We start from the raw sequence: 26,545 nt of genomic DNA on the forward strand, positions 1-26,545 counted from the left end.
TCAATGGAGTGCATTTTGGTGTTTGGTGACGAGGGAGGGAGTCGATTCATTCATGTTTGCATCACAGATCCAATCCCATTCATGTTGGGCTGGGCCTCTGTCCGTCTGGTCGGCCCAGCTGGGCCACCCCAGGAGAAGGAAGGAGCGTTGTCGGCCTGGCCTGGAAGGGGAACGAACTAGCCGTTACAGAAAATAAATAATCTCCGACTAGCCGTTGCGCCGCCCATTCCTCCCCTCCCCTCTTCTCCACCTAAAACAAACACTCCTGCCATTCTGCTGCTTCCATTTCCAATCCCAATCCACCACCATGCGCCGCAGCAGGCCCCTCCTCCTCCTCCTCCTCCTCCTCCTCCTCGCTCCGCCGGCCACCGCTAAAGCAGCCCACCGCCCCGCCGGCGACGGCGTCGTCATCTCCCAGGCCGACTACCAGGGCCTCCAGGCCATCCGCCACGACCTCGCCGACCCCTACGGCTTCCTCCGCTCCTGGAACGACTCCGGCCTCACCGCATGCTCCGGCGCCTGGGCCGGCATCAAGTGCGTCCTGGGCAGCGTCGTCGCCATCACGCTCCCCTGGCGGGGACTCGGGGGCACGCTCTCCCAGCGCGGCCTCGGCCAGCTCACCCGACTCCGCAGGCTCAGCCTCCACGACAACGCCATCGCGGGACCCATCCCCGCCTCGCTCGGCTTCCTCCCCGACCTCCGCGGGGTCTACCTCTTCAACAACCGCTTCTCTGGCGCCGTCCCCGCATCCATCGGCGGGTGCCTCGCGCTCCAGTCGTTCGACGCCAGCAACAACCGCCTCACCGGCGCCATCCCGCCCGCCGTCGCCAACTCCACCAAGCTCATCCGTCTCAACCTCAGCCGCAACGCATTGTCTGATGAGATCCCCGCCGAGGTCGTAGCCTCCGCCTCGCTCCTCGTCCTCGACCTCTCCTACAACAACCTCTCCGGACCCATCCCCGACGCATTCGCGCCCTCCACCAAGTCGCCTTCCAAGCTCCTCAACAAGGAGTCCATCACCGGGACCTACCAGCTCGTCTTCCTCAGCCTCGCGCACAACTCCCTCGACGGGCCCATTCCGGAGTCGCTCGCGAAGCTCACCAAGCTCCAGGACCTCGACCTCTCCGGGAACAACCTCAACGGCACCATCCCCGCCGAGCTCGGCAACCTCACCGCCACGCTCCACTCCTTCAACGTCTCCTACAACAACCTCTCCGGCGCGGTGCCGCCCTCGCTCGCCCGGAAGTTCGGGGAGCCCGCCTTCACCGGGAACATCCTCCTCTGCGGCTACTCTGCTTCCACGCCCTGCCCGGCCTCCCCATCCCCGGCGCCGTCCTCGCCGGCCTCACCCGCCGAGGAGTCCCGCGGCCGCCGCAAGTTCAGCACCAAGGAGCTCACGCTCATCATTGCCGGGATCGTCGCCGGCGTCCTCATCCTGCTGCTCCTCTGCTGCCTCCTGCTCTGCTTCCTCACACGGAAGAGGTCTTCTTCCGGCACCGCAGCAGGAGCAAGGAGCGGGAAGCAGCAGGCGGCAAAGGACGCCGCTGGCGCCGGCGCCGCGGCGGCCGGACGCGGCGAGAAGCCAGGCTCCGGCGCGGCGGAGGTGGAGTCCGGCGGCGATGTGGGCGGCAAGCTGGTGCACTTCGACGGGCCGCTCGCCTTCACGGCGGACGACCTGCTGTGCGCCACCGCGGAAATCATGGGGAAGAGCACCTACGGCACGGTGTACAAGGCCACGCTCGAGGACGGCAGCCTGGTGGCCGTCAAGCGCCTCAGGGAGAAGATAACCAAGAGCCACAAGGACTTCGAGGCCGAGGCGGCGGTGCTCGGCAGGATCCGCCACCCCAACCTGCTGGCGCTCAGGGCATACTACCTGGGGCCAAAGGGGGAGAAGCTGCTCGTCTTCGATTACATGCCCAAGGGAAGCCTCACCTCATTCTTGCACGGTCAGACTTCTTATCCCTGCTATGTTCTTCCGTCTTGTTCTGTTCTGCATTATCAATTTCTGAACTCCGATATATGGTTGAAAAATCCCACTCAAAACTTCTTTTAAACATATTAGCACGAGAAATGCTTGCTAGGAACACTGCCAATTGACAAGGAGTTTCTCTAAGTATTAATGAATTGGCATGTGGTGAGCCTCCTGCAGCTTGCTAATTGCGTGCTAGGAGTATGTTTCAGCAAAGGCATGGTCTGAACATTTACACATTCAGACATTGCAAAGATTGATACAACTGTAATTCTGCTGGCAGGTTCAACTTGGAGTTGCAAACTTTGCATTGCAGTTGCTTTTGATTAGTTAGATATAAGAATGGACTCGGTTCGGGCCTTAACATGTCAAAAAATCCTGTCAGTCATAGCATCTCATGTTCATGAATCATGGCGAATGCAGACAAGTTCAGTAGCATGCAGGAAGTGCTCGTGTTAGTTTCAGTGACAGTGAAAACAAACTAGCACCTTGTGCAATTTTTGGTGGAACAATTAGGAGGATGTGTTGTCCAAGTAAAGGATTGGAATTTCTTGTCTCAAACGGTGCTACTTTAACAGCATTATTAAACTTTGATACTTGAAAGTTGTTGATAATTTTGTCCCCAACTCAGCATTTTGCAGAGTTCAGTACCTTCTGAACTGAAACTCTCAACAATTGTTGAACTGAAACTCTGAAGTTGTCATAACACTGTGTTTTCTAACAGTTGATGAATTAGACATTCTTTGTCCAAGTAAAGGGCAAGTTCTTGCTTCAACAGTACTGCTTCATCATCTTTTATGAAATCTCTTGATAAATTGCTCCCTACTCGACATTGTTTTTCATTTCTGAAAGCTACACTCTGACACTTGTGAAACTGAAACTCTGAACTTGTGTACTGAAACTTGATGTTTCCTGATGAATGGCGTTGATGCAGCTCGCGCTCCGAACACGCCGGTGGACTGGGCGACGCGGATGACAATCGCCAAGGGCACAGCCCGTGGCCTGGCCTACCTCCACGACGACATGAGCATCGTGCACGGCAATCTGACAGCCAGCAACGTCCTCCTCGACGAGCAATGCAACCCCAAGATCTCCGACTTCGGGCTGTCCCGTCTGATGACGACGGCGGCGAACTCGAACGTGCTGGCTGCGGCGGGCGCCCTGGGGTACCGCGCGCCGGAGCTGTCGAAGCTGAAGAAGGCGAACGCGAAGACGGACGTGTACAGCCTGGGCGTGATCATCCTGGAGCTGCTGACGGGCAAGACCCCCGCCGAGAGCACCAACGGCATGGACCTGCCGCAGTGGGTGGCGTCCATCGTGAAGGAGGAGTGGACCAGCGAGGTGTTCGACCTGGAGCTGATGCGCGACGCCGCGGCGGGACCCGTCGGGGACGAGCTGATGGACACGCTGAAGCTGGCGCTGCACTGCGTGGACCCGGCGCCGGCGGTGCGGCCCGAGGCCCGGGAGGTGCTGCGGCAGCTCGAGCAGATCAGGCCGGGGTCAGATGGCGGCGCCGGGCCGAGCGAGGAAGGTGCTGGCGCGCATGTGCCGGCGGCACCCGCAGGAGACGATGAGTAGCGCCGCTAGCACCACCAGTTGTAATGCTTAGCTAGAGAGAGATATATCTAGGAATTCTTTGATTCGTTTGATCGCGAAGTATTACTTCTACTTCTACCACTGGCGTTGCTAGGTAATTTTCAGTTTGTATAGGCAGATATTATTTTTGCACACTAGAATCAAATGGCTGCAAGTATGTAGCAGCCTAGGAACAAGGATGGAAAAGAGGAGAAATACTACCACTAGTATAATAATGCATTTTTCTATTTGAGTTACTTGTCCATCAATCTTGAGGATGGTAGTGAATTAGTGATGATGATGAATAGATACTGAATTTGTCATACTGTCTTTGTTTCGAGCTGTGCTAGTATTACAGGTCACAGCAGATTGTGCAGACGATGCAGCAGTGTTACCGAGTTCAAGTGATCCCTGTAAACGTGGAGGGCGTACTTTGGGGTGCAACAAACAAAAAGCACCTGCTAACATCAACAACTCTGAGAATCAAACAGTCACTGAGTTTGCAGCTGAGTTACTGCATTCACATTCTACAAAAGGTAGCAAAACAGACGCATATACTGAAAATAAGACATCGTCAGTTCAGTTATGTCAATCAGCTTATACCAGCCAGTTCGCACAACTATAAAGCTACATTGTCGGTACATACGGATATGGGTAACTCCTGCTAGTGTGTCTAGCCGGAGGAGCGCGAGGTTATCCGTAAGCACGCGCTAAGCTTCTGGGCAACAGGGCGTATGGCCCGGACCTGATGATGGCTGGGGGCACGGTCTCTGGACCTCCCTCCGCGCCCTAGCAGGTGTGCCCATAAGAACAAGGTGCTCACGAACAGCTACCACAGGCCCGAACCCCCGCGGGGTGGTCCGGTGCCGCTACGTGTGGAAGCCGGACCCTCCGGGGGCCTGTGCACCTGGGTCGGCCTCAGGGGTCCGAACCTCCCTTCCCTCTGGGGAGGAGGTCCGGTGTCGCCACGTACCCCTAAGGAACCGGCTGCTAAGCCAGCTCTGCCACGTGTCCGGTGGCAGTCAGCCTTCTGCGGGATGCTAGCCCAACTATCGCATTAAGGCTCCCTTTGGTTCAGCTTCCCAGCTCAGATTCGCGTTGGAGAAATCGGATTGCCAACCAAAGGGTTCCGGCAAACGAATCGATTCCGGTGAATCTACCGATTCCAGCCAGTGCGAAGTGAAATCGGTAGCGAGCCCAGATTTCCCAGCTGCGGCGCGTTATTTACCCACTATGCCATCGGTTACAACGATCGAACCGTTTTTCTCTTGTTCGCGTGAGCTTCTCTTTCCTCCTTATCCATGAGCTGCCCCGCCGGCTGCAGGTGCTCCCGCCGTTGCAGGTGCTCCCCTCCAACGCCCTCCCCGGCGCCCCCTGCCGGCCCCGCCGCGCCCCCCAACGCCCCCCAACGCACCGCCCGCTGCCCCCACCGCCCGGCCCCGACGCGCCCCGACGCCCGAGCCGCCCGCCGCCCGAGCCGCCCGCCACCAGCCGCCCCCCGACGCGCCCCCCGCCGCCCCCGCCGCCCGGCCCCGACGCGCCCCGACGCCCCAGCCGCCCGGCGCCCCAGCCGCCCGCCGACGCGCCCCGCCGCGCCCCCCGCCGGCCCCCGCCCCCGCCGCCCCCCGCCGCGCCCCGCCGCGCCCGGAGCACGGCGAGCCCCCCGCCCGCTCGGAGCACGTAGGCCGCGATCTCAAATCGTTATTCTCGCGACCCTCGGCGATCCTTCCCCCGCTTCAAGGTACGGCGATCCTCTCCCCCATCCTCTCCTCTAGTTCGGCGTGGTTTGGTAGTTCTGCTTGGTCCGTGGCTAGGAACTAGGCAGAGGCGTTGAAGAAATCGTGTTAGATCCGCGTGTTTCCTGATCGTGGATGGCTGGGAAGTCGGATTTTCGTGTAGATCTGATCTGATAGGTTCTGCTGTTTATCTTGTTACATACTCTTGCTTAGGTTTGTCCCCTGAAAATAACATTTGTAGACTATGGCTGCAACTGTTATAAGTGTAACTAGTTTATTATTATTAATGCTGTTAGTATCTAGCAAACAAGAAAAACATTTTTACTGAACTGCCAGTGGCATGGTCAGGTGGGTGTCCTGGAGTACCTGGGCACAGCCAGATTTTGCAAATGTCAATGGAGATAAGCTGTTTACAAGGCCTAAATCATGGTCGATTACCTCTGGGCACAGTTCACGCACTATCGAAAGTTTCTAGCAACCGCACTATGGACTGCTGTTGAAACAATTGCATTTGTTTGATATACACTTCGTAATTGTTATGTCAAAATCAGAATATTGTCTTATTTGTTATCTTTTGTATTGGCAAGAACAGTTTATTATTATTATTATTATTATTATTATTATTGTTATTATTATTATTATTATTGTTATTTCATGATGTTCTGTTGGCAGGTTGAGGTTTCAAAAGAATTTGGCATCCCAGTAGAATCCCAACGATTTTGGGTGTGGGCTAAGCAGCAGAACAACACCTATAGGCCCAGTCGGCCATTGGACTTGCAGGAGGAAAAAACTGCTGTAAGTGGAATGCCCATTCTCGATGTTATGTTGGTGTTTGATGCTGTTAGAATACCATTCAAATTGTTCTCTTTAAAAGAACATGTTGGGTAACTGCCTCTACATTCACAATGGATGATGGATCTTTTAAAATTGAAAATGGTGTAAATATCTGACTGGAAACTTCATGAGGCATTTTCCTCCTGTTTTCTTCCAAGTAACTAGCATTGCAAGTGATGAATCTTTTAGGGCTTAAGGGGTGGAATTGTACTTGCCCAGCCTTGCCATCTTGCAACCTGGGTCTCCCTTTGCTCCCGCATGGCCTCGAAATGTATGACTAACTCACTCATTTGATCTAAGGACGAGGCAAAGTATAGGTCTCATGATTGTCCAAACATGTGTTTACTTTCTTTGCATGTCAAAGAGTAATGGCACTTCTTTCAATTGGATGATGAATTCACTTGTATGTGGGGGCTTTTGTCGTGGCTGAAACAAAGATCAACTGAACAATTAATACCTTTTTGTATCATTTTGTGAAATTAATAGGAATGTCAAGTTCAGAAGCTTATACTGGTGGCTGTATGCCTCGTATCACGATAAATGCAACCAATCAATTAGGTCTTATATATGTTCTCTGTCATACATTTGGATGACATACCAAATCCCTGTACTGTTAATTTCTTGTTTCCTTATTTTATGGATTTTGCAACCTAATTTCTGTTATGATATTCTTGAATTCTGCTGGTTTCTTTATCCTTTCATTTATTTTTGTATCTGTCAGTTATGTTGATTCACAGCTAAAGTAATGTTCTCTCGTTTGGGCAGATTGGCATGCTTAAAGATGCAATAACTGTAACCAAATTACAGACTTCTGAAGTAAGGCTGTTCTTGAAGGTTCATTTCAGACAGGTTAGATGATTTACTTTTTCTTGATTTTGTCCCCTTAGTTTTTCTATTATTCCAATTCGTCGACATAGCCATACTTTGATATGTCTTGGTTATTTCTTTACCATCTAACATAGCTTGTAAAGCATACATGAGAATCAACCAATTTCTAGAGTTACACATGTAGCTGTTCATGTCATCTTCTAACTATAGTGCCATAAATTTTTGTACTCATGTACCAAATTTCCATCTGGTTACCATTTTGCAATGATGTTTCAGTTAACTCATCATATGATATACTATGCCACTGGCTTCTAAATATTTTGATGCTTACATTGATCTTTATTGGCAGGAAGGTCAGCATCACGCCCTGCTCCGTGTGCTGCTCCAGTGAGAAACCCACCACAGCCAGGTACTTTTGTAGTATGCCTCAAAGTTTTTGTACTGTAAATAGATAATTCTTTTGACTTCGTTGAAAAGGCATGTGATGTAAACCAAGTCATTTGAATTTATTTCCTTTTTTTAGGAGCCACATTTATCCTGTTAAAAATATCTTCTTGACAACACTATTCGAATTTGTAACTGGTCATACCACTTTTACATTTACATTTGGCAGCTTGATAATATCTTCTTTTTATTCACACTAGTATGGCTAGAAGGTGGTGTGGGATAAGGAAAATGTGAAGCAGTTCTGTGACATATGCATGCATGAGGTTAATGTTGGGCATAGGCCATTAGGTCATTTGAATAGAGTGGGATGGAAGAATGTTGCAGAAAAGTTTGAACAGAAAACAGGTCGGAAACTAGAACATTTGCAACTCAAGAATAAATGGGATGCTCTCAAAAGGAGTTATACTGTTTTTATGGAGTTAAAAAATGCTGCCACTGGACTTGGTTGGAATGATGAAAAGCAGACTGTAGATTGTTCAAATGAATGGTGGAACGAGCATCTTGCGGTGAGTGTCGCAAGAATTGTCATTTTGTAGTTTTGTTCGATATTTTGTACTATCTAATTGAACCAATGTATTGTAGAGATGCGACGATCCAAGTAATGGAAGGAAATGCAAACATGTTCAGTTTAGAAAACGTGGTCCGGACAACTTGGAGGCGATGCACATCATGTTCGGAAGTGCACATGTTACTGGGGCATCTGCTTCCATACTTGGAGATTTGTCTGATAATTGCAGTGATGATGAAGTGCATGAGGTTGAGAGAAGCCCCTCAAATATCCACATGTCCAGTATGCTCCAACATAAAGGCAAGAAGCGTAAAGGTCATTCTTCTACGTGTGCGGATGACAAGGAAGAGAAAAGTCCATTTTTACGTCTGTACAAGCAAACCTGTAGCAAGATTGAAGATGGAGTGAACAAGATTACCAGTAGTATAGAAGCTTCATCGGCCCCTTATATGACCAGCAACATTCCTACCCTTGCGGAGGCCTTGAGGATGGTGAAAGAATGTGGAGTACAGGAGAAAACTGGCCTCATGCATACAACTGCAATGTCGATAATGAAACCTGAATTTAGGGAGCTCCTCGGATTGCTTGACACAAATGAAGGAAGACTTGATTTGCTGCAAAGGGAGAATGAGATGAAAAAGTTGCCTTAATCATTATGTTCGTTCTTGTTATTTGAATCCTTATTCTTGTTTGGACAATTATATTGTTGTTCTTGTGTTTGCAAACCTTTATGTTTGAGTCCTTGTTTGTTCGGACCCGTATTTGTATGAATAATGATTTGTTTGAGTCCTCGTATGTTCAGACCTGTATGTTGATAATCTGAAATGTGGCTTATGGTATGTACTTGTTATGCTTATGCTTGCAGAGGCATGGACGATTTGGCAAAGAAGGGTCACAATGGACTTCAACTTCTAGCCGAGTTGTCCAAGCAGGCTGCCACCATTGGTCATTTAGGTGACCGGTACACCGAAAGATACTTGAATAAAAATGATTAAAAAATCCTCAACAATCTGGAATTGAGTGGGTCGAAGAGTGCCTAGCTGCCCCTAGATATTTCTACAAGATATTTAGGATGACTCCTGAGGTTTTCTGGGTACTTCATAATTTGCTTGTCACTAACTACGGTTTGAAGTCAACAAGCAATGTTTCATCTGTGGAGTCACTAGCTATGTTTTTATGGATTGTTGGAGGACCTCAATCTTTTTCTCAAGCTGAAAACCGCTTCGTTCGGTCCCTATGGACAATTCACACTAAATTTAAGGAAGTCTTGAAATGTTTGCGAATATTAGCAAAAGATAATATCACACCAAGGGATCCTACTTTCAGTACGGAGCATGCAAAGGTTAGAGAAAACCGTTTCTGGCCTTATTTCAAAGATGCTATTGGAGCTATAGATGGGTCACATGTATAAGTTTCGGTACCTACAGAGGATGTTGTCAACCACACATGTCGGCATGGGTACACATCGTAAAATATTCTAGCAGTTTGTGATTTTAATACGAGGTTTACTTTTGTGGTTACTGGTTGGCCGGGCTCTGCACATGACACACGGATCCTCAATCATGCCTTAACAAATTTTGGTGACAAATTTCCGAAACCACCTGCAGGTACAAATGCTAAGTTTGTGTATACTTTGGTATTATTTGAAGTATAAGTCATGAAGTATATGTCATTAACTTGTGTTCTTTTTTAGGCAAATACTACCTTGTCGATTCCGGTTATCCAAACCGAACCGGATATCTTGCTCCTTATAAAGGAAGTACATATCATCTACCCGAATTTCGTCTTCGCAGACAGCGAGCACCTCAAGGGAAATATGAGATGTTCAATTATTTGCATTCATCCCTTCGCAATGTAATTGAGCGTGCATTTGGAGTCCTTAAGCAAAAGTGGCGTATATTGAAGTCGATGCCAAGTTTCTCAACTCGTACGCAGGCGCATATCATTATGGCTTGCATGGCATTGCACAATTTCATTCGTGATAGCGCGTTACAAGATGATGCGTTTGATAAATGTGATGAAGATGAGAACTATATGCCGCGAGATGAGGACGACACCGACGAACAAGAAGTGGCGCAACCAGAAGTGGATGAAATTATTGAGGACGAGAATGAGGTTACCATGAACACTGTTCGTGACAACATAGCTAACGCTTTGATTAGTTAAAGATAATATTTTAGTTGGGTCGAGGTGGATCTATATATCTTTTGTATTAATTATATATGTAAAACAATTCTAATTATGATAATTTTCTTTCCAAAACGGTCATCTACATATCCTTACAACTAATTAGCATATAAACAGTCCTATACAGTCTCAGGAGCAAAACTGACATTTTTACAGGAATCCACAGCTGACAGCTGTTTCAGCCAAACAGCTTTCAGCTTTCCCACAGCAGCTTTCCCACAGCTGATTCCAGAAATCAGATTTTCAGGAATCCACAGCTGAACCAAACACACCCTAAATGCGGGTAGAAGGGGTGCGCGTGCCCGGGTCAGCGCGTGGGCTGTCCGCTAACACATCGGGCAGGTATGCTGACACCACAGTAAGCCCGCCGGTTACCGAGGAGGAGCGTCGCATCACCACACCGCGTACGAAGGCGGGCGGCGTGTAGTCACATCACAGCGCCGCGCGCATGAGCAAAGGGTAATTATGATCTGCTGCAGGAGGGCTGCGGCGTGCGCTGCTACAGTGTGCGCGGAAGCTACAACACGGCAGATCAACATAGCCCCTTCGCCTGTCAGCGGGAATTGACCCAACAGTGACAACACGACTTTCACCGTGCATGTCACTGACAGCAGGCACTGTGCCGTTGACCATACTCTGGTAGAAGATATGCACATCAACTTCCCGATCGAGGACTATAGGGAGGAGCCGAAGAGGAAGATTTCCGAATCTGTGGTATTAAAGGCTCCGATTTAATATGTCGCCGGGTCCACCTGTCGGGGCCCCGCTCAGTGTACGCGCTCCCCTTGAGCCTATAAAAGGGAGAGCGCGCTCATTAGAACACAGGTTCTGAAGGATTCAGAGACTCTCAAGCTCACAAGCTCTCGGAAGCTTAAGTTCTCACAAGCAATACAACACACAGTGGACGTAGCGTTTTACGCTCCGGCGGCCTAAACCACTTTAAACCCTTGTGTGCTTTCCGTGTTCATTCACCCCTTGATCTAGCGTTCCTTGACTTCCCCCAAACTCATTCTAGACTAGAATTAGACGGGTGCATTCCGCCAGCCGGCTGGAGCTTTCCTCCAACATACACCATTTTTGTGATCATACCAATGCAAACAGGCTTTCGTCGCAGAATGACATTGCCAGACGAAAGCAAAGAAATAAAACAGTGCAGCAAGCTTTTCTTCAGGTGCCGTCTTCAGGCCGAAACTGACAGAAGAAACCCTGATACGCGGCATCTAGATCCGTTCTGTCAAATAGCACAGGTCACAGCAGATTGTGCATGCAGCAGTGTACCGAGTTCATAGTGATCCCTATACCAAGCACACTGCTGTAAATGTAAGGTAAATGGATCCCAGGAACAACAGGTGGCGTACAACTTTTCCACCATGGGGCCTCGTATGCTTGCACACCAGCATGTGAAACATCTTTTCAGTGTTTGAAGGACATGTAGTGGAGCACAAGAGTTGTTAGTTGCCTCCAAATTAGCACAGTGCTACACCCAGCCTTGGATTAAAATATTTCTTTGAGCCCTTTGCCACCAAGCAAATCTCTCCCTTTTATGCCAAATTGCATTTCTTCCTTCTTCCTCAAGATTCTTGCTGTTCTTTCTGTTTGACTTTAGACTGCCTTGAATTGCAAGAAACCATCTGAAGCTAGAACAGATTGGGTACTTGCCCACTGGATCCATGAACAGTATTTGGTGGTTAGCAAACAGCACGCTTCTTCTTGTACTTTTGCCAACCACAGCTCGTGGGCATGAATCATTTGATAGAACAAGTATTTGGCAACCTTACAGTTTCAGAGTCTGCAAAAAAAAATATTAACACTGTTTTACTGTTAAAATTAAGTTTGGCTCTGATTCGCACTAGTCTAAAATTGTACTGAAAATTCCTCTATAGTAAACATATAATAGTACGGGTGTATAATCAATGAAGCAAATTACTATTATCAACACGTTTGATCCCTATATCACATAACAAGGTCATGTTAGTATACGTCACATCTTGGTTACTTGGTTCTGTGATGCAAGCAACAAAAAGGAGACAATCTAGATGTAGTGATGCGCTTTTGATCCTGGCAACAAAGACATGTCGTTATGGTCAAACAGTGTAGTTAAACTTCCATTTGAAATTTGGCAGTGCAAGATTAACAACCTATGCCAAAGTAAAGATTCAGTTAGTCATCATGTTCGGGAAAAATGGATACAAAGAGATTTGGCAGTCAAAAGGACGAAAGAAAGTTGCTACTGAGTAGTGATCTCACTGTCTTCATGGGGTTTCGGACGCGAAAAAGGTTGATGCAGGAAAAGAATTAGGAATGAAGTGTTTGGTTCTAATAAAATGAAACAAAAACTAAGGAAAGCTTTGTTGCAAGTGGAAACATTTGTGGGACTAGTGGTCCCACTGGCTATGATTCCTTAATTCATGCATAATGATTCATGCTCAGCATAATTTGTGTAAAGAAGCATGTGATGCGAAACCGTGATGCTAAAATGCAAGGTGCAGACAGCTCTAGGTGATCCTTGCTTAGGATATACATTTACTTTGCTGATGAATTCTTGCAATGCTGACCATGAGTCTGCTTTTGGAGTCTGCCTAAACATTTGGCTTTTAGAGCTCTGCCTGATTAACAAATGGACACTAGGCCTCTTTCTCTGTTTTGTTTTGAAACATTTCAGTACTTAGCCTATTATATTTGATTTGAGATATTCGATGAAATTCCAAATGGTGAAGTTGATGCGTGTTGGTTCTGGACCTGATTCAGCTACCAGTTCTCGTCCATGTACACAAATATGTAATTTGGATATGCACACAGTGTGAACATTGGAGCCAATCCATGATGGGACATTAGATGATATAGGGGATTATGTCCTTTGTAGGATAAGATCTGCTGACCACCAATGCCATAGTCTCGTTGATCTTGGAACCTAGGCTCTCTCTATATATCTTATTATGATGATGTTTCAGTCAGTCCTTGAGGATGTCCCGAGGAGAGGAGAGGAAAGCTAAGCTAGTGATGGAAGCATGATCACAGGAGTCACCTGGCCAAAACAGTATGTCGTCTGATGAAAGTATCCAACCATAGATGATAAGAGATGTATATCCTTCTAATCTGTTTCCTTTTCGGAAAAGACCTGCCGACTAATACAAAGCCACACGCATTAGTTAATCTTTGGAAAGCTCTGTTATCAACTGTCCTCTGAGGAGCTTCATCTTGATATGCGATGCGGAGGAAAATGCAACAGACTTGTAGCTAGTTAGTAGCTGGCCGAAAAGCAGGGGAGTTAACCACTAGGAGAAGTCTGTTGCCCTTCTTTGTGAGGTTGAAATGGAAGCACATACAGGCAGCAGCAGTGGGTGTACCTACCAACTGGAGTGTGCGTGGTTGTTACTGTCATTGGCATGCACGCTGAATTGAATAACGGGCATGCATGCATGACCATGAAGCAACAAGTGAAGGAATGCTGCTGTACTGTACTCCTACAAGGCTAGAAGCAGAAAAGTATGAGAAACAGAAAGCAAATGTGAGTGTCAAAAGATGAGGCCATCATCCATGCATTCGTTCACCAGCAGCTGGATGAATGAAGTCATTCAGGACCTAATCAATAATGCCAGCCACAAAACCACCGCTGTCTATGACTTTGTAGGTAGCTAGCTAGCAGGAATGCAGGATATTTTTCCTTTGTACGTGCGTGATCTCTGTGTTGGCCCCTGCTGTCTGCTGTGCACCTCCACCTGCTCCTGCTGCTGCTCCTATATAAAGAAGACACCCTTAAGCTTGCATTGGTCGCTTGCATACTAGATATAAGCAATTCGATCCAAGGCTGAAGCAGAAGAGCTAGAGATGCTGCTAGCATCCGGCATGTCAAGGCCAAGCAGCAGCGTGTCGTCCTCAGCACTGCTACTCTTGATCACCCTGCTTGCTGCTCTGCTCCATTGCTCCCTGCTTATTCAGCTGACAGTTGCCAAGGAGCAGTACCATGAGTTCGTGGTAATTACCCTACCAATATAGTAGATCATATATAGGAGTTTGTAATTGTTTCATTCATCCATTATTACTGCTGCTGCACTGGTGATCCATCTGTTCTGAGCATATAGTACATGATCAATCTGAATGACATGCTGCATGCAGGTCCAGGAGGCGGCGGTGACTCGGCTGTGCCGGAAGCACAGCATCATGACGGTGAACGGGCAGTTCCCGGGGCCGGCGTTGGAGGTGAGCGAGGGCGACTCGCTCATCGTCCGGGTCATCAACCGGGGCAGCTACAACGTGACTGTGCACTGGCACGGCGTCCGGCAGATGCGGACGGGATGGTCGGACGGGCCCGAGTACGTGACGCAGTGCCCCATCCGCCCGGGCCAGAGCTACACCTACCGCTTCACCGTCGCCGGGCAGGAGGGCACCCTGTGGTGGCACGCCCACAGCTCCTGGCTCAGGGCCACCGTCCATGGCGCCCTCATCATCCGCCCCCGCTCCGGCGTGCCCTACCCCTTCAACGGCGGCAAGCCGCCCGTCAGGGAGATCCCCATCCTGCTCGGTACTCATGCATTTTTATGATTTCTCAATGCTCATGTACGTCCAATAGTAGTGGCATACGGGTCAAAAATTCTTGCACAAATAATGTATCCTGAGACCCGACTCTCCTATATTCCACAAATTAACAAGTAAAAACTTGGATCAACAGCTAGGTTTATAACTTCGATACTGATGATTAATGACAAGTTTTTTTTTCTAGATTCAGGAAAAGTAGTATATACACTCTGAAGTTTCGAGTTGAAAATTAGGCTTCAACCTAGGAGCTGAAAGTGTACACCCACATCTGGCATCTCCCACCAACTGACCTAAGCTTACTAGCTAGTACAATTCTAAGCTTGTGGAAGCAGGCATTTGATTGGCCAGGTTCTGCAATGCAAGCTAAGTGTGGTGTGGGCCAGAGAGAATATGAATAATGAGAGATGCATGCATGATTAGCGGCCATTTCTTTGTCGCTTTTCCCGCATGTTAGTCAGTGTTATCATTCTGTTACTTGTTGGTTGATACCAGCTTGCTCGATCATTAGCTTACCTAAGCTCGCTGCTGCAAGCATGAGAGTCAAACACTGCAGGCATCGTCATCATGTTGGATCACAAACCTTTACATACACATCAAGCCTCATCAACACGTTGATGCTCGCTCTTCCGACAAAAAGGGAAAACAATCGTGATTGACGGGCGTCCAAAAAGATTTCCATGTGAGATATATATCCTTCTTTTGTTACATACTCAAGAGTCAGAGCCATGCCACTGACATCATGCGAGTCCAACAACTCTCATACACCAAAATCCTGTTCCCTGAACGGAAAACTATAACATGATGGGTCACTAGATCAATGTATACTGTGCTAATGTTAGTGTACTATTTCTTAATCAACAATAAGTTCATCAGCTATCAACGCAGAAAGGTTTATGCCAGCTTGCCTCTGAAGCATTCCAAAAGCCAAACAACTGGTTTCAGAGTTGTCTCCTGTGGAACCAGATGGAACAGCTTCATTTGCCTCAAATAATTTCCCTTCCCTCCAAAAACTTTGTGTACTGAATTAATCTATATATCTGCTCCCTCCGTCTTGAAATGTAAGGCATTACAGGATTCAAAATTTATACCCAAATATAAGGCATCCTAGGACTTTTGGGTAAATATTAAAGGAAATCATTTAATTTAATTTCCTTGACTCTTAGTTGCATACTTACCTTTTTCTATCCCTTCCTTCCTTGCTTAATCTTAGGAACAAAGAGCTTTCGGAGGGTACATACATATTTTGTTCTCTCGCCTAATCTATCTTAGAATTACCACAATATCTTATATTACAGGACGGAGGGAGGAGGGCTTTAATTTTTTTTTTCACTTTGTAGTGTACCAGTTTTCGAGCTGCATAATCAAAATTGCATCATTAGGCTGCTGCTTTTATTTGGGCCGTTATTGTGGCCCACATTCTACAATAGGCCTCACGTGAGCTAATAAGCACATACTGACTCGATCTTCACTAATTAATCTTCACAACGAAAAGCCAAGCGCGATGTTTAAAATCCTTAATAAAATCTGTGTAGCAAATGATTAAAGTTCCTTCCGGGGGTAATGCACGCTGATCGATTGCGGATTGCAACTTTGACAAAGAATTCATCAAATGTCTTGCTTACTTACTGTGCCATGGGAATCGAATCGAATGTGCATGCAGGGGAATGGTGGGACATGAACCCCATCGACGTGGTCCGCACCGCCACCCGCACCGGCGCCGCGCCCAACATCTCCGACGCCCTCACCGTCAACGGCCAGCCCGGCGACCTCTACAAGTGCTCCTCCAAAGACACCACGACGTTCCCCGTCAAGTCCGGCGAGACCAACCTTCTGCGCTTCATCAACGCCGCACTCAACACGGAGCTCTTCGTCTCCCTCGCCGGACACACCATGACCGTCGTCGGCGCCGACGCCTCCTACACCAAGCCCTACGCCACGTCGGTGCTCATGATCGCCCCCGGCCAGACCACCGACGTCCTCGTCACCTTCGACCAGCCGCCCGCCCAGTACTACCTCGCCGCCCGCGCCTACTCCAGCGCCCAGGGCGTCCCCTTCGACAACACCACCACCACCGCCATCTTCGACTACGGCACCAGCAGCAGCCGCCCCGCGATGCCGACGCTCCCGGCCTACAACGACACGGCCACGGCCACGGCGTTCACGACCAGCCTGCGCGGCCTGCGCAAGGCGGAGCTCCCCTCGCGCGTCGACGAGAGCCTCTTCTTCACCGTCGGCGTCGGGCTCTTCAACTGCTCGACGGGCCAGAACTGCGGCGGGCCCAACAACACGCGGTTCGCGGCGAGCATCAACAACGTCTCCTTCGTGCTGCCGTCCACCTTGTCCATCCTGCAGGCGCAATACGGCGGCGCGGCGGCGGCGGGCGTGTTCACCGCCGACTTCCCCGGCAACCCGCCGGTGCAGTTCGACTACACGGCGCAGAACGTGAGCCGCGCGCTGTGGCAGCCGGTGCCGGGAACCAAGGTGTACAGGCTCAGGTACGGCGCCGCCGTGCAGGTGGTGCTCCAGGGCACCAACATCTTCGCGGCCGAGAACCACCCCATCCACCTCCACGGCTACGACTTCTACATCCTGGGCGAGGGCTCGGGCAACTTCGACGCCGGCAGGGACACGGGCAAGTTGAACCTGGAGGACCCGCCGATGAGGAACACGGTGGGCGTGCCGGTGAACGGGTGGGCGGTGATCCGGTTCGTGGCCGACAACCCTGGGGTGTGGCTGATGCACTGCCACCTGGACGTGCACATCACCTGGGGACTCGCCATGGCGTTCCTGGTGGAGGACGGCGTTGGGGAGCTGCAGTCTCTCGAGGCACCTCCACCGGACCTCCCACTCTGCTGAATGACAGTTGCATGCAGACTCAAAGCTAGTTTTGGCCATTCATCTCCTCTGCTTGTTGCTACCTGATGCTGAATTAATTGCTGATTATTATGTACCAATTCACATGATTTGCTATCATCTATCACAGCCTAGCTGCTGTCTGCCTCTGCCTAACTTGTTCGTACTCGTCGTTGTTGAATCACAAGCTCACTCTGAATTTCCACAAGAAGAATTGTCACAATGCACCTGAATGAGTGACCTGAACAGTGCAATGCAAAAGAAACCCCAACATGTGATTGTCCGGATCGGAGTGACAACGAACATGACACAGGAGGTAATTAATCTGATGATGAAGCAAAGGACAGGAGGTGCCACTTGGTGTGGCCGGAGCGCCAGGAGATCGAGTAGTAGGAGCCCGACGGCGAGCGGGGCAGTCGAAGGAAGGGAGAGAAGAAGGCCGGGCCAAGTTGTTGGGCCATTTCATTTGTTCGGCTCCCGTGGGCCATAGCAGCGGGCCTGTGCGTACGAACATGACGGCGGAGCAGCAAATTAAAAACGGCAACCACCAACCACTGCCATCCTCCCTCCGTTTTTACTTTACCCATCCTTCCTTCCTCTTCTTGCTCCCCTCCCCTCCCCTGTACTACCACCAAGCGGAGGACTGGAGGAGGCAAAGGAGCAATTCGTCGACGCGCCTGGCCCAGATTTCGGTGCAAGTGCCCCCGTTCCGACGATTTCAAGGTACCATCGCTACCCCCAACCGCATTTCCCCCACGTCTTGCTTTTTGCTCCGCTCACCACCCAAAACCCCATAGGCAACTGGCTACCAAATCCTTCTCTGTTGTGGTTATACATACGCTGCTGCGGCTGCTCGGGTTTAATCTTATCTTTGTGGCCTACTCTCCTCTTACTGTAGTGGTTTCGATTCATCGATCATGGCCGAGCTCCTTCCTTCCTGACGATTGTTGCTTCGTTTGCTTGCGCTCATGATTCTGGGTGTATGTATGTAGGCCGCTGATTCCGATTCGAAAACAGAGCAGGGTTTTGTGGGGATTTTTTTTCCCTCCCACTAATTGCGGTTACTTGTTCATCAACTGGCCGTCTAGGATTGCCCCCCCCCCCCCCAAAAAAAATTCTGATTGTTCATGAATTCAGCATGTCTAGTCCTAGCCCAATTATTAGTGACTTCATGTACAACTTGTTAGCTTCCTTCATTGATTTTGCCCCGCAGCCCCACGTGAAAAATATTATCTTGTGGTTGGACTGGGAAATTGTAACGATTCCATCTACTCAACTGAGGCATTCATTCAACTGATTTTGGTACTCCATTCCATCTTCAACAAATGCAACTGTACCCATTTCTTGACCCCACCTTTGTTTCTTGCTGTATCTCCATGTGCTAGTACGTATCAACAGTCAGGAAAGAGGGACAATTGCATTTCTTGCACTTCATTACTGCCCTGACCATGTAATGCAGCCGTCATATTTCACATGGTTAAGCTTCAGTCAGACATTATTAACATTATTTGTTTCCTTCTGTTTCTCATCTCGCTAGTATCAGTACAATGGTGAAGAGCAAATCCTTGTGGAGCCAGGTTGTGAAAAGTACCAGGCCCACAAACCTGTCCATTTCTGCAAGAAACCTCCAACCACAAGATCTTGGAGCTGTCATATTTGGTTGCACAAACAATACCATTGCAGAGTGTCACACACGGCAACTTTTTGGTATTTCTCTTAACCACGACTATTCTCTTAAGTTATGTATTTACAAAACTGAGCTACTCCTTTAATTCATTTGTTTTCTTTTCCTCCGAGGGGAATATATGCCATGCCTCCCAAAGAATAGCAATTTGTTAGGTAATCCACTGACTTAGTAACCATCCGTGTGGTGTTTCAGGCTTGCCAAGAGCACATATCTCCTATGTACGAAACATTAAGGAAGGACTACCTCTCTTCCTATTCAATTATGATGATCACAAATTGTATGGTATATATGAAGCTGCAGGCAGTGGTAAGTTCTGTCCTGAATCAAATGCATGGAAAAATGATGGCCAGGGAAAGACAAGTTTTCCTGCCCAGGTAAAATCCCTTGTTTTTGCATTTATGAATGCCATCTTCTTACTGATTCTCAGTGAAAACCTCTATGCATGTAAATGCCCTTTTGTTTATTTAGGTTGCCATGCGGGTAAGGGTGTGGTGTTTTCCGCTAGCAGAGAATCAGTTCAGAAATGCTATTGTAGCCAACTACTATCAGAACACGCCCAGTGTCCCTGGCCAGAAGCTTCATTTTTTTCAGTTTGAATTGGATCATGCTCAGACACGTGTTTTGATGGATATGTTTACTCCATCACCTCCTCCCAACAATTTCTGGATGCCCCCTGTTGCAGCACCAGCTGATGAGCATGTGAGAGAGTTAGTATCGTCACCTGTATGGGCACCAAAGCATGAAGGGAAGGTCAAACCAGAAAAGTTTGTAAAGTCATATGCAGACATGGTAAAGAAGAACAAATTTGAGGAAGTTGGGAAAGGAGATGTGGATGAGGAACATGGGAGCTCAGATAATGAATCTTCTAATGGTTTTGATGATCTGGATTGTGGATACACACCAACGGAGAGAGAGGAGTGTGCATTATTAGATCAGGCGGTTGAAATGAAACAGCAACAACACTCTGATAAGAAGACAAAAGTGCTTAGTTTCAACCAGGTGTTAGAAGGGCATGCAGCTTTGCCTGTGCAGCAGTGGAATCCTAATTTGTATGCCAATTCTACTGAGACTGAAGACAATGATGCATATAGCTACAAGTATGCCCAGGAGGTCAAATGCGCAATTCTGGATGGACACTCTAATTTGCCAGAAACCTTAGATGTTGAAGCTAATCAGCTCTCCGTGGTGGTGCAACTATTAGACTCTGAATCATGTACAGAAGCCAAGGTTAGAACTTGAACTTAGCTGATAGCTGGATCCCATGTTATCATCCTTGTTTTGTGCGTAAGTTCATTTATTCTTGCTCAAATCCAATCCTCACTTATTGTCTATATTTTCCAAATTTCTCACACTAATTTTGTTTGTGCAGCTGATAGATGTAGTTAAGGAGTTATCTGGGCGCATAGAGCTGATGGAGAAGAAGCAGGTCTCTTCTGATATGCTATAACCTCTTGAAATGCCTTACATTTGTTATACCCAGCCATGCAAGCTTAAATTATGAATTGTTATATGCACAATGTAAACCAGCAATTGCACTTCATAACAGATGTCTTGATATACCTTAGCATGCAAAGGCACTAAAAGTAGGAACCAAGTGAATAAAGAAAGTGGCATCACACCTACTTGCTTACTAGAAATCAAAGAAGTAAGGCAGGACCGAATTAAATGATTCTTTTTAATTGTTCTTCTGTTATGGGTGGCCGGAGGACCAGCCCATCTATACTTTAAGTCAAGAAATAAGGATTAGGAAAGATATTAGATCAGTTAGTTGGTTTGTTAGGACAATTGTTAGGTTGTTAGAAGCTGGTTCTGTATAAACAGAGGCACGGCAGTCATAAATTGGTCTTACATCTAGCTAATTATTACCTGATCATTATACTTTAAACTTAAGTTTGTTAATTCTGGTGAGGAATATCATATGTTCTTGACTAAAGCGTGGAAGTCCTAGAAAATTCTTACAAGGGGTTGGATCTAATTTGTGTTCAAAATGCAGGCTTGGTCCAACAAAGAAGTCAAATACTTACAAGGGATGAATGAGAGGTTACTGAAAAGAATTGTGGAACTAAAGGGCACAGTGAAGACATTGAATTCAAAAATAGACCCTTTAACCCTAGATGATTCACTTAACCAGTTTGTTGAACAATGTTTGGGCTCAGAAGATGTCATTTATCTAGTTGGTGGTTTTGATGGCCTCTCATTTCTGCCGTCACTAGACTCCTTTTCCCCTTCTTTGGATATACTAACACCTCTCAAACCAATGCCTATTGGGAAGTCATATGCTTCAACTGTTGCATTAGACGGCAAGATATTTGTTCTTGGTGGTGGTGATGGTGCTTGCTGGTTTGATACAGGTTAGTAATTGGTTTTTAAGTTTAATTCCATCTTGAGATCTCAAATTGCAATTTCTGTCCTGATTCTGCATTTATCTTTTGCATGAAGTTGACTGTTATGACCGAAGCCGTGATGATTGGACCACATGCCCATCATTGACTCATGACAAGGGGAGCCTTGCTGGGGTTAGTGTTAATGGGAGAATCTATGCTTTTGGTGGTGGAGATGGAAGTCAATGTTTCTCTGACGTTGAGATATTTGATCCTACTCATGGAAAGTGGATAAAGAATCAACCTATGCTGGAAAAGGTATCGGCATCACTTTCCTGGTGTTCATTTGGTCTAAACTCGTAATGCTTTTTCCTGATACATTAGTGCACTGCTGAAGCATTTAGTGGAATGTGCAGATATTAGCCTAGGACATAAATAACTAGGGGACATAATAAGCATCGACTCATGGAAAAGTGTGTAATTCTATGATGATGCAAAACTATTCCTGATTCCATTTCAGTTTCCTGTACTTTCTTTCTTTTTTGGAAAAAAATATTTGCTTACGACACATAAAGCTCTGCATAATATGATGAATTCTTTAATTTTCTTGACTTTTGTCACCTTGTTTTTCAGCGCTTTGCTCTAGCTGGTGTAGCACTTAATGGTGTGATTTATGCAGTTGGTGGCTTCAACGGTGCTCAATATCTGAGGTACTGTCTTTTTCCTGCCTGTACTTAGTACTTGATTGGTTCAGTTTTGATCTGGTAGAAATACAACTCATAAAACCTTCCAGCAATTTTAAACCCCTTGCGGTGGCTTATATGGCTTAGTGTAAATCCGAATAAAGTGAATCATTTCACAAATATACATTAGCTTATTCTCTATTGCTATCATGGCATCGAAATTATTATTTCTTTGAAGTGAGAGGAACGCAAGAAAACTTTTCTACTAACATTGTGATGTGGGTTTCCAGCTCTGCTGAGAGGCTTGATCCTCGAGAACCTAACTGGAAAATGCTCCCAATGATGAGTGCAGGAAGGGGCTGTCATACACTTGCAGTGCTTAATGAGAAGATGTAAGTTTATAGCTATTTCTTTATAGTACGTTAAAACAATGAACTGAAGATATGTAGAATGTTCCCTTTCAAAAAAAATTATTGTAGAACTTGTACCCAGCAAATCAAAGGTAGGTGTGCATCAGGGTGTATATTGTCTTTTCTTGATGTAATTTGGTCTTGTATTTTCTTGCAGATTCTCGATTGGTGGTTATGATACTGGGGCTAAAGCAATGGTAGCTACCGTTGAGGTGTACGAGCCAAGGATGCCTTTATGGGTGATGGTTGAACCCATGAGCTACACCAGAGGATACCATTCTTCAGCTGTGCTTGGTGGCTCGATATTCACATTTGGCGGGGTGAAAGGTGAAGGAGATACAATCTTGGATGTGGTAGGTACCTACACTTAGAGACCAATTTCTTATCATGTCCATTAGGCTGTTGACGATGCATTAATTACTCAACTAATCTGGCACCAAGACTCAAAAATAAAATTGCTTACAATTAATTTCAAGTGTTTGATAGTGAACAGTCGCTGAATTAATACTTGTCAAGGGTTTGCCTGCATCGGCTGCATATATCGTTTGTTATCATATCGGTCTCGCATGAAAGCATGTGTTGCACTTCAGATGAACATAGATTCTTGGGTTCCTTAAGCACTTATTTTCATTATCTTTGTTTTTCCTGTCTCTACTGCGTAAATCATTTGTTACCATCTCAGTCTAGCGTGAAAATGTCTACTGCATTTCATTGGAACATGGATTCTGGGGATCCTTAAACACAATTTTTTTTCCCCTGTTCAATTGTGTTGTGACTAACAGTAGAGCGTTTGTTGTTGGGCGATTTGTGGTCAGGTGGAGCGCTACAAGGAAGGTTGTGGCTGGTTGACTACTGATCTGAGGTCCATTGGCAGGAGATGCTACTGCTCCGCCATTGTTCTCTGACCGTCTAGAAGTATATTGACATGGTGAACTGACGTAGCTTATGACAATCAAGTGACCAGGAAACAGATATTAGTTAAGACTTAGAAGTCTCTTCCTTAGGCTGAACTGACAGCTGTAGACAATGTGAAACTCTTCCTGCTCTTGTTCCTGAATCGGAGATGTGTTGTAAAACTTTGAGTTGTTTGTGTTATCTGGATGGATGATGTAGCAATATGACACGGGATGCGAATCTGAATTGGTACTAAACTCAATGGATGGATATTTGGTATTCTGTAATGGTGATCTTATTGACTCTTTCTGCTGAGAAGCAGCGGCGGCTTCACTGCATCTGCATCTTGTCCTTATCTACTTACCTTCTTTCTATATCATAAATTAAGAGTTGGTCTCTACATACTTGCACATATATATATATATATATATATGTATGTATAGTGCACCCAGAATATATGCTGATTTCATTCACTGCGTCGATCGGTGAGTGTACATCATATACAAGAAAGCCAAAGAAAGGATGAAGGTTACATGCACGCACAGAAAAAATAACATGAGCTTCCTTGTTGTAAGCCGCCTCATTATCGTCGTCCACCAGTTGCCGCCTGGTACGCGTCGTCGTCCGGCAGTAGCGCAGGCCGCCGCAGGTCTTGATGATGATGATCCTGCTGCATGCACATCATCGTTCCTACTGCCGATGTTCACCGGCAAAGGTGGCGGCCCAGCTATGTCGTCGCTACTGCTCACGACTTCCTGGAACTCCTCTGTGGCCTGCGGCGGCGAACGTGGCAGCGGCAATGGCGGCGCCCCGGTGTCGTCGTCGTTATTACTACTTCTCAAGATGTTCATCTCCGACGACGGCGGTGGCGGCGGCGGCGGCTGCTGGCTACCTATTCCAAAGATCCGTGCAAGTAGCTGCCGGAGCCAACCTATTTCATATATTCGGGCAACTAGTATGGCAATTGCAACTGCAAACATTATTCATATGCATCTCTCAGTGCAAATGCAATATAATTTGTTCCTTTGCAGGAAATAAAGATAAAGTAAAAAAAAATGAGAAACCAAATTAAAACTTACCGAAGGATAGCACTGTTAGACCTTCGTTAACAATATGCACCCACACACTCATCCAACCCACATCCATACTAAACCTGAGGTGAAATGCATGCAAAATATATATCAAACATCCACCCAAGAATAAACCAACACTTTTCTTTGATTCTTTTTCATTGCAACCAGAAATCTGTGTGAACTTACTTGTCCATTATATGATGCATGTCCCAGCCGATAAACAACATACCAAAATACATGGAACCCATAGCGAAGACAAAATGGAAAAATCCGTAACCGTATGGTACGTCGTCTTCCGACTCTACTACGTTCCTAAGCTGCAAACATTTGAGGAGTTCTTTTACTCAAGTGCTACAACTCAATTCTAACTTAATTTTATTGATTTGATGATTTGTTCAGATGGAATAATGAACAGCATACCTGTATACATTTGTAGTCCTTGCCCGTCGAAAAAACAGCCCCGGCGATGCTACCCAGTTCAATCACAAAACTCTGCCAATGTTGAGATATCAATGATACATTTGATGAAAAATATCAACGTAGTAGATAGAAACCATGGCATAATAAAGAGTGTACTTACTACAATAGTTTTCCAGTCTGCGCTTGCACTGGCTTTTTCTTTCTTGTAGCTGTCTGTCTCCGCTGGCTCACTATTGAGGTAAGGTGAAATAAATTTCACACACAAAGAAAATAACAATGGTGTATCATAAACTGAGCACAATTTAAAAGCTAGCCACACTAATCAAATTCAGTGTAAATATTTTACCTTCTAATAGCTGAATAACATAGGAAAACAATGTACGCCCCCGCTAGCCCTGGCTCCATGTAGAATCCATTGGTCTAATTTGGATCGCGGGTCACAAATTCACAATTCAAATTCAAATTCAAATTAGACTTTGGAAAAGAGAAGGCGAATGGAGGATGTTGTTTGGTGGCGACTTTGGAAAAGAGAAGGCGAATGGAGGATGTTGTTTGGTGGCGTGGTCTAAAGTCACGCGCCCCCATGATCTTGGGGGTTTGGCCATACCAAACTTGGAGGTCATGTCTTGGGCCTTACAGATGCGGTGGCCATGGTTTAAGAAGACACGGATGGATAGGCCGTGGACTGATTTAGAGCTTCCTTCTCATCCTAACGCCCTGGCTTTGTTTGCGGTTGCGGTTACCACGGAAGTAGGCAACGGGAACAATACTCTCTTTTGGACTGATCTGTGGATACATGGCTGCTCTATTGAAACTTTGGCGCCGACGGTGTTTGCTGTCATTGCTCCGAGAATTCGAAGGATTAGGACTGTGGCCGATGCTCTTGCCGATGAACAATGGCTGCAAGACATTAGAAATGGAGGCGGGTTATCTTGGCATGGGATCAGAGAATTTTTGAGACTTTGGGACTGTATTATGAACATCAGTCTCCATGGTGACCAAGAAGATCGACACATCTGGCAGCTCGATGGTTCAGGTCAATATTCCTCCAAATCGGCGTACATGTCGTATTTCAATGGTTCAGTAACCTTTGAACCATGGCGCCGGTTGTGGAAATCATGGGCGCCGGGCAAGTGTAAATTGTTTCTCTGGTTGGCAATTTGGAATCGCTGTTGGATAGCGGATCGTTTGGCCAAGAGGGGCCTTGAGCACCCGGACAAATGCCCGCTTTGTGACCAAGAAGAAGAAACTGCCCAGCACTTGTTGACTACCTGTGTAGTCGCGAGGCAAGTATGGTTCTATTTGTTCCAAGCATTGGATCTCGTTTCAGCGGCTCCCAGGTCGAATGAAAGAAATTTTGCTAACTGGTGGCGAAAAGCAATGAAGAAAGTTCAGAAGGAGAAAAAGAAAGGAGTAAATTCCTTAATCATTTTGGGAGCCTGGGTCATATGGAAGCATAGAAATGATTGTGTTTTTAATGGCGCCTCTCCTTCGGTTTCCTCCATTATGAGAGACATCAAGGCAGAGCATGACTTGTGGTGCATGGCAGGTGCCAAGAGGCTGGAGAAACTGGAGGTCGGCAGA

General features: G+C 46.9%; 3 protein-coding genes across 4 annotated transcripts; all 3 read left to right on the forward strand.

Moving 5' to 3' along the window:
* Window positions 1-297: 297 nt before the first annotated feature.
* On the forward strand, window positions 298-3,801 carry LOC112886585 (probable leucine-rich repeat receptor-like protein kinase IMK3). Its single transcript, XM_025952532.1, has 2 exons — window positions 298-1,946; window positions 2,904-3,801. Exons 1-2 carry the CDS (start codon window positions 308-310, stop codon window positions 3,545-3,547), a joined length of 2,283 nt encoding a protein of 760 aa, XP_025808317.1. The 5' UTR covers window positions 298-307; the 3' UTR covers window positions 3,548-3,801.
* A 10,079-nt stretch (window positions 3,802-13,880) lies between these two features.
* On the forward strand, window positions 13,881-17,574 carry LOC112884309 (putative laccase-17). The gene is made up of 3 exons (XM_025949687.1): window positions 13,881-14,059; window positions 14,201-14,606; window positions 16,281-17,574. Exons 1-3 carry the CDS (start codon window positions 13,913-13,915, stop codon window positions 17,474-17,476), a joined length of 1,749 nt encoding a protein of 582 aa, XP_025805472.1. The 5' UTR covers window positions 13,881-13,912; the 3' UTR covers window positions 17,477-17,574.
* A 481-nt stretch (window positions 17,575-18,055) lies between these two features.
* Window positions 18,056-23,761, forward strand: LOC112884208 (kelch-like protein 12). 2 transcript variants are annotated; one of them, XM_025949570.1, is made up of 11 exons: window positions 18,056-18,196; window positions 19,011-19,180; window positions 19,353-19,534; window positions 19,629-20,387; window positions 20,530-20,586; window positions 21,154-21,511; window positions 21,600-21,799; window positions 22,115-22,191; window positions 22,455-22,556; window positions 22,732-22,927; window positions 23,390-23,761. In XM_025949570.1, the coding sequence occupies exons 2-11, from the start codon at window positions 19,021-19,023 to the stop codon at window positions 23,477-23,479; spliced, it is 2,181 nt and encodes a 726-aa protein (XP_025805355.1). In that variant the 5' UTR covers window positions 18,056-18,196; window positions 19,011-19,020; the 3' UTR covers window positions 23,480-23,761. The 2 variants fall into 2 exon arrangements, with proteins under 2 accessions (XP_025805355.1, XP_025805356.1); XM_025949571.1 differs by having other exon boundaries at window positions 19,017-19,180.
* The last annotated feature ends 2,784 nt before the right edge of the window (window positions 23,762-26,545 follow it).

The sequence above is a fragment of the Panicum hallii genome, chromosome 3 (assembly GCF_002211085.1).
Source record: "Panicum hallii strain FIL2 chromosome 3, PHallii_v3.1, whole genome shotgun sequence".
In the NCBI taxonomy this organism is placed as follows: domain Eukaryota; kingdom Viridiplantae; phylum Streptophyta; class Magnoliopsida; order Poales; family Poaceae; genus Panicum; species Panicum hallii.

Bases quoted from the DNA above. Each gene is read 5' to 3' on its own strand.
- LOC112886585 (XM_025952532.1), top strand. From the start codon at position 308: ATGCGCCGCAGCAGGCCCCTCCTCCTCCTCCTCCTCCTCCTCCTCCTC. The intron at 1,947-2,903 runs GTCAGACTTCTT...GCGTTGATGCAG, and splicing joins CCTCACCTCATTCTTGCACG to CTCGCGCTCCGAACACGCCG.
- LOC112884309 (XM_025949687.1), top strand. From the start codon at position 13,913: ATGCTGCTAGCATCCGGCATGTCAAGGCCAAGCAGCAGCGTGTCGTCC. The intron at 14,060-14,200 runs GTAATTACCCTA...TGCTGCATGCAG, and splicing joins AGCAGTACCATGAGTTCGTG to GTCCAGGAGGCGGCGGTGAC. The intron at 14,607-16,280 runs GTACTCATGCAT...ATGTGCATGCAG, and splicing joins GGAGATCCCCATCCTGCTCG to GGGAATGGTGGGACATGAAC.
- LOC112884208 (XM_025949570.1), top strand. From the start codon at position 19,021: ATGGTGAAGAGCAAATCCTTGTGGAGCCAGGTTGTGAAAAGTACCAGG. The intron at 20,388-20,529 runs GTTAGAACTTGA...TTGTTTGTGCAG, and splicing joins AATCATGTACAGAAGCCAAG to CTGATAGATGTAGTTAAGGA. The intron at 22,928-23,389 runs GTAGGTACCTAC...ATTTGTGGTCAG, and splicing joins GAGATACAATCTTGGATGTG to GTGGAGCGCTACAAGGAAGG.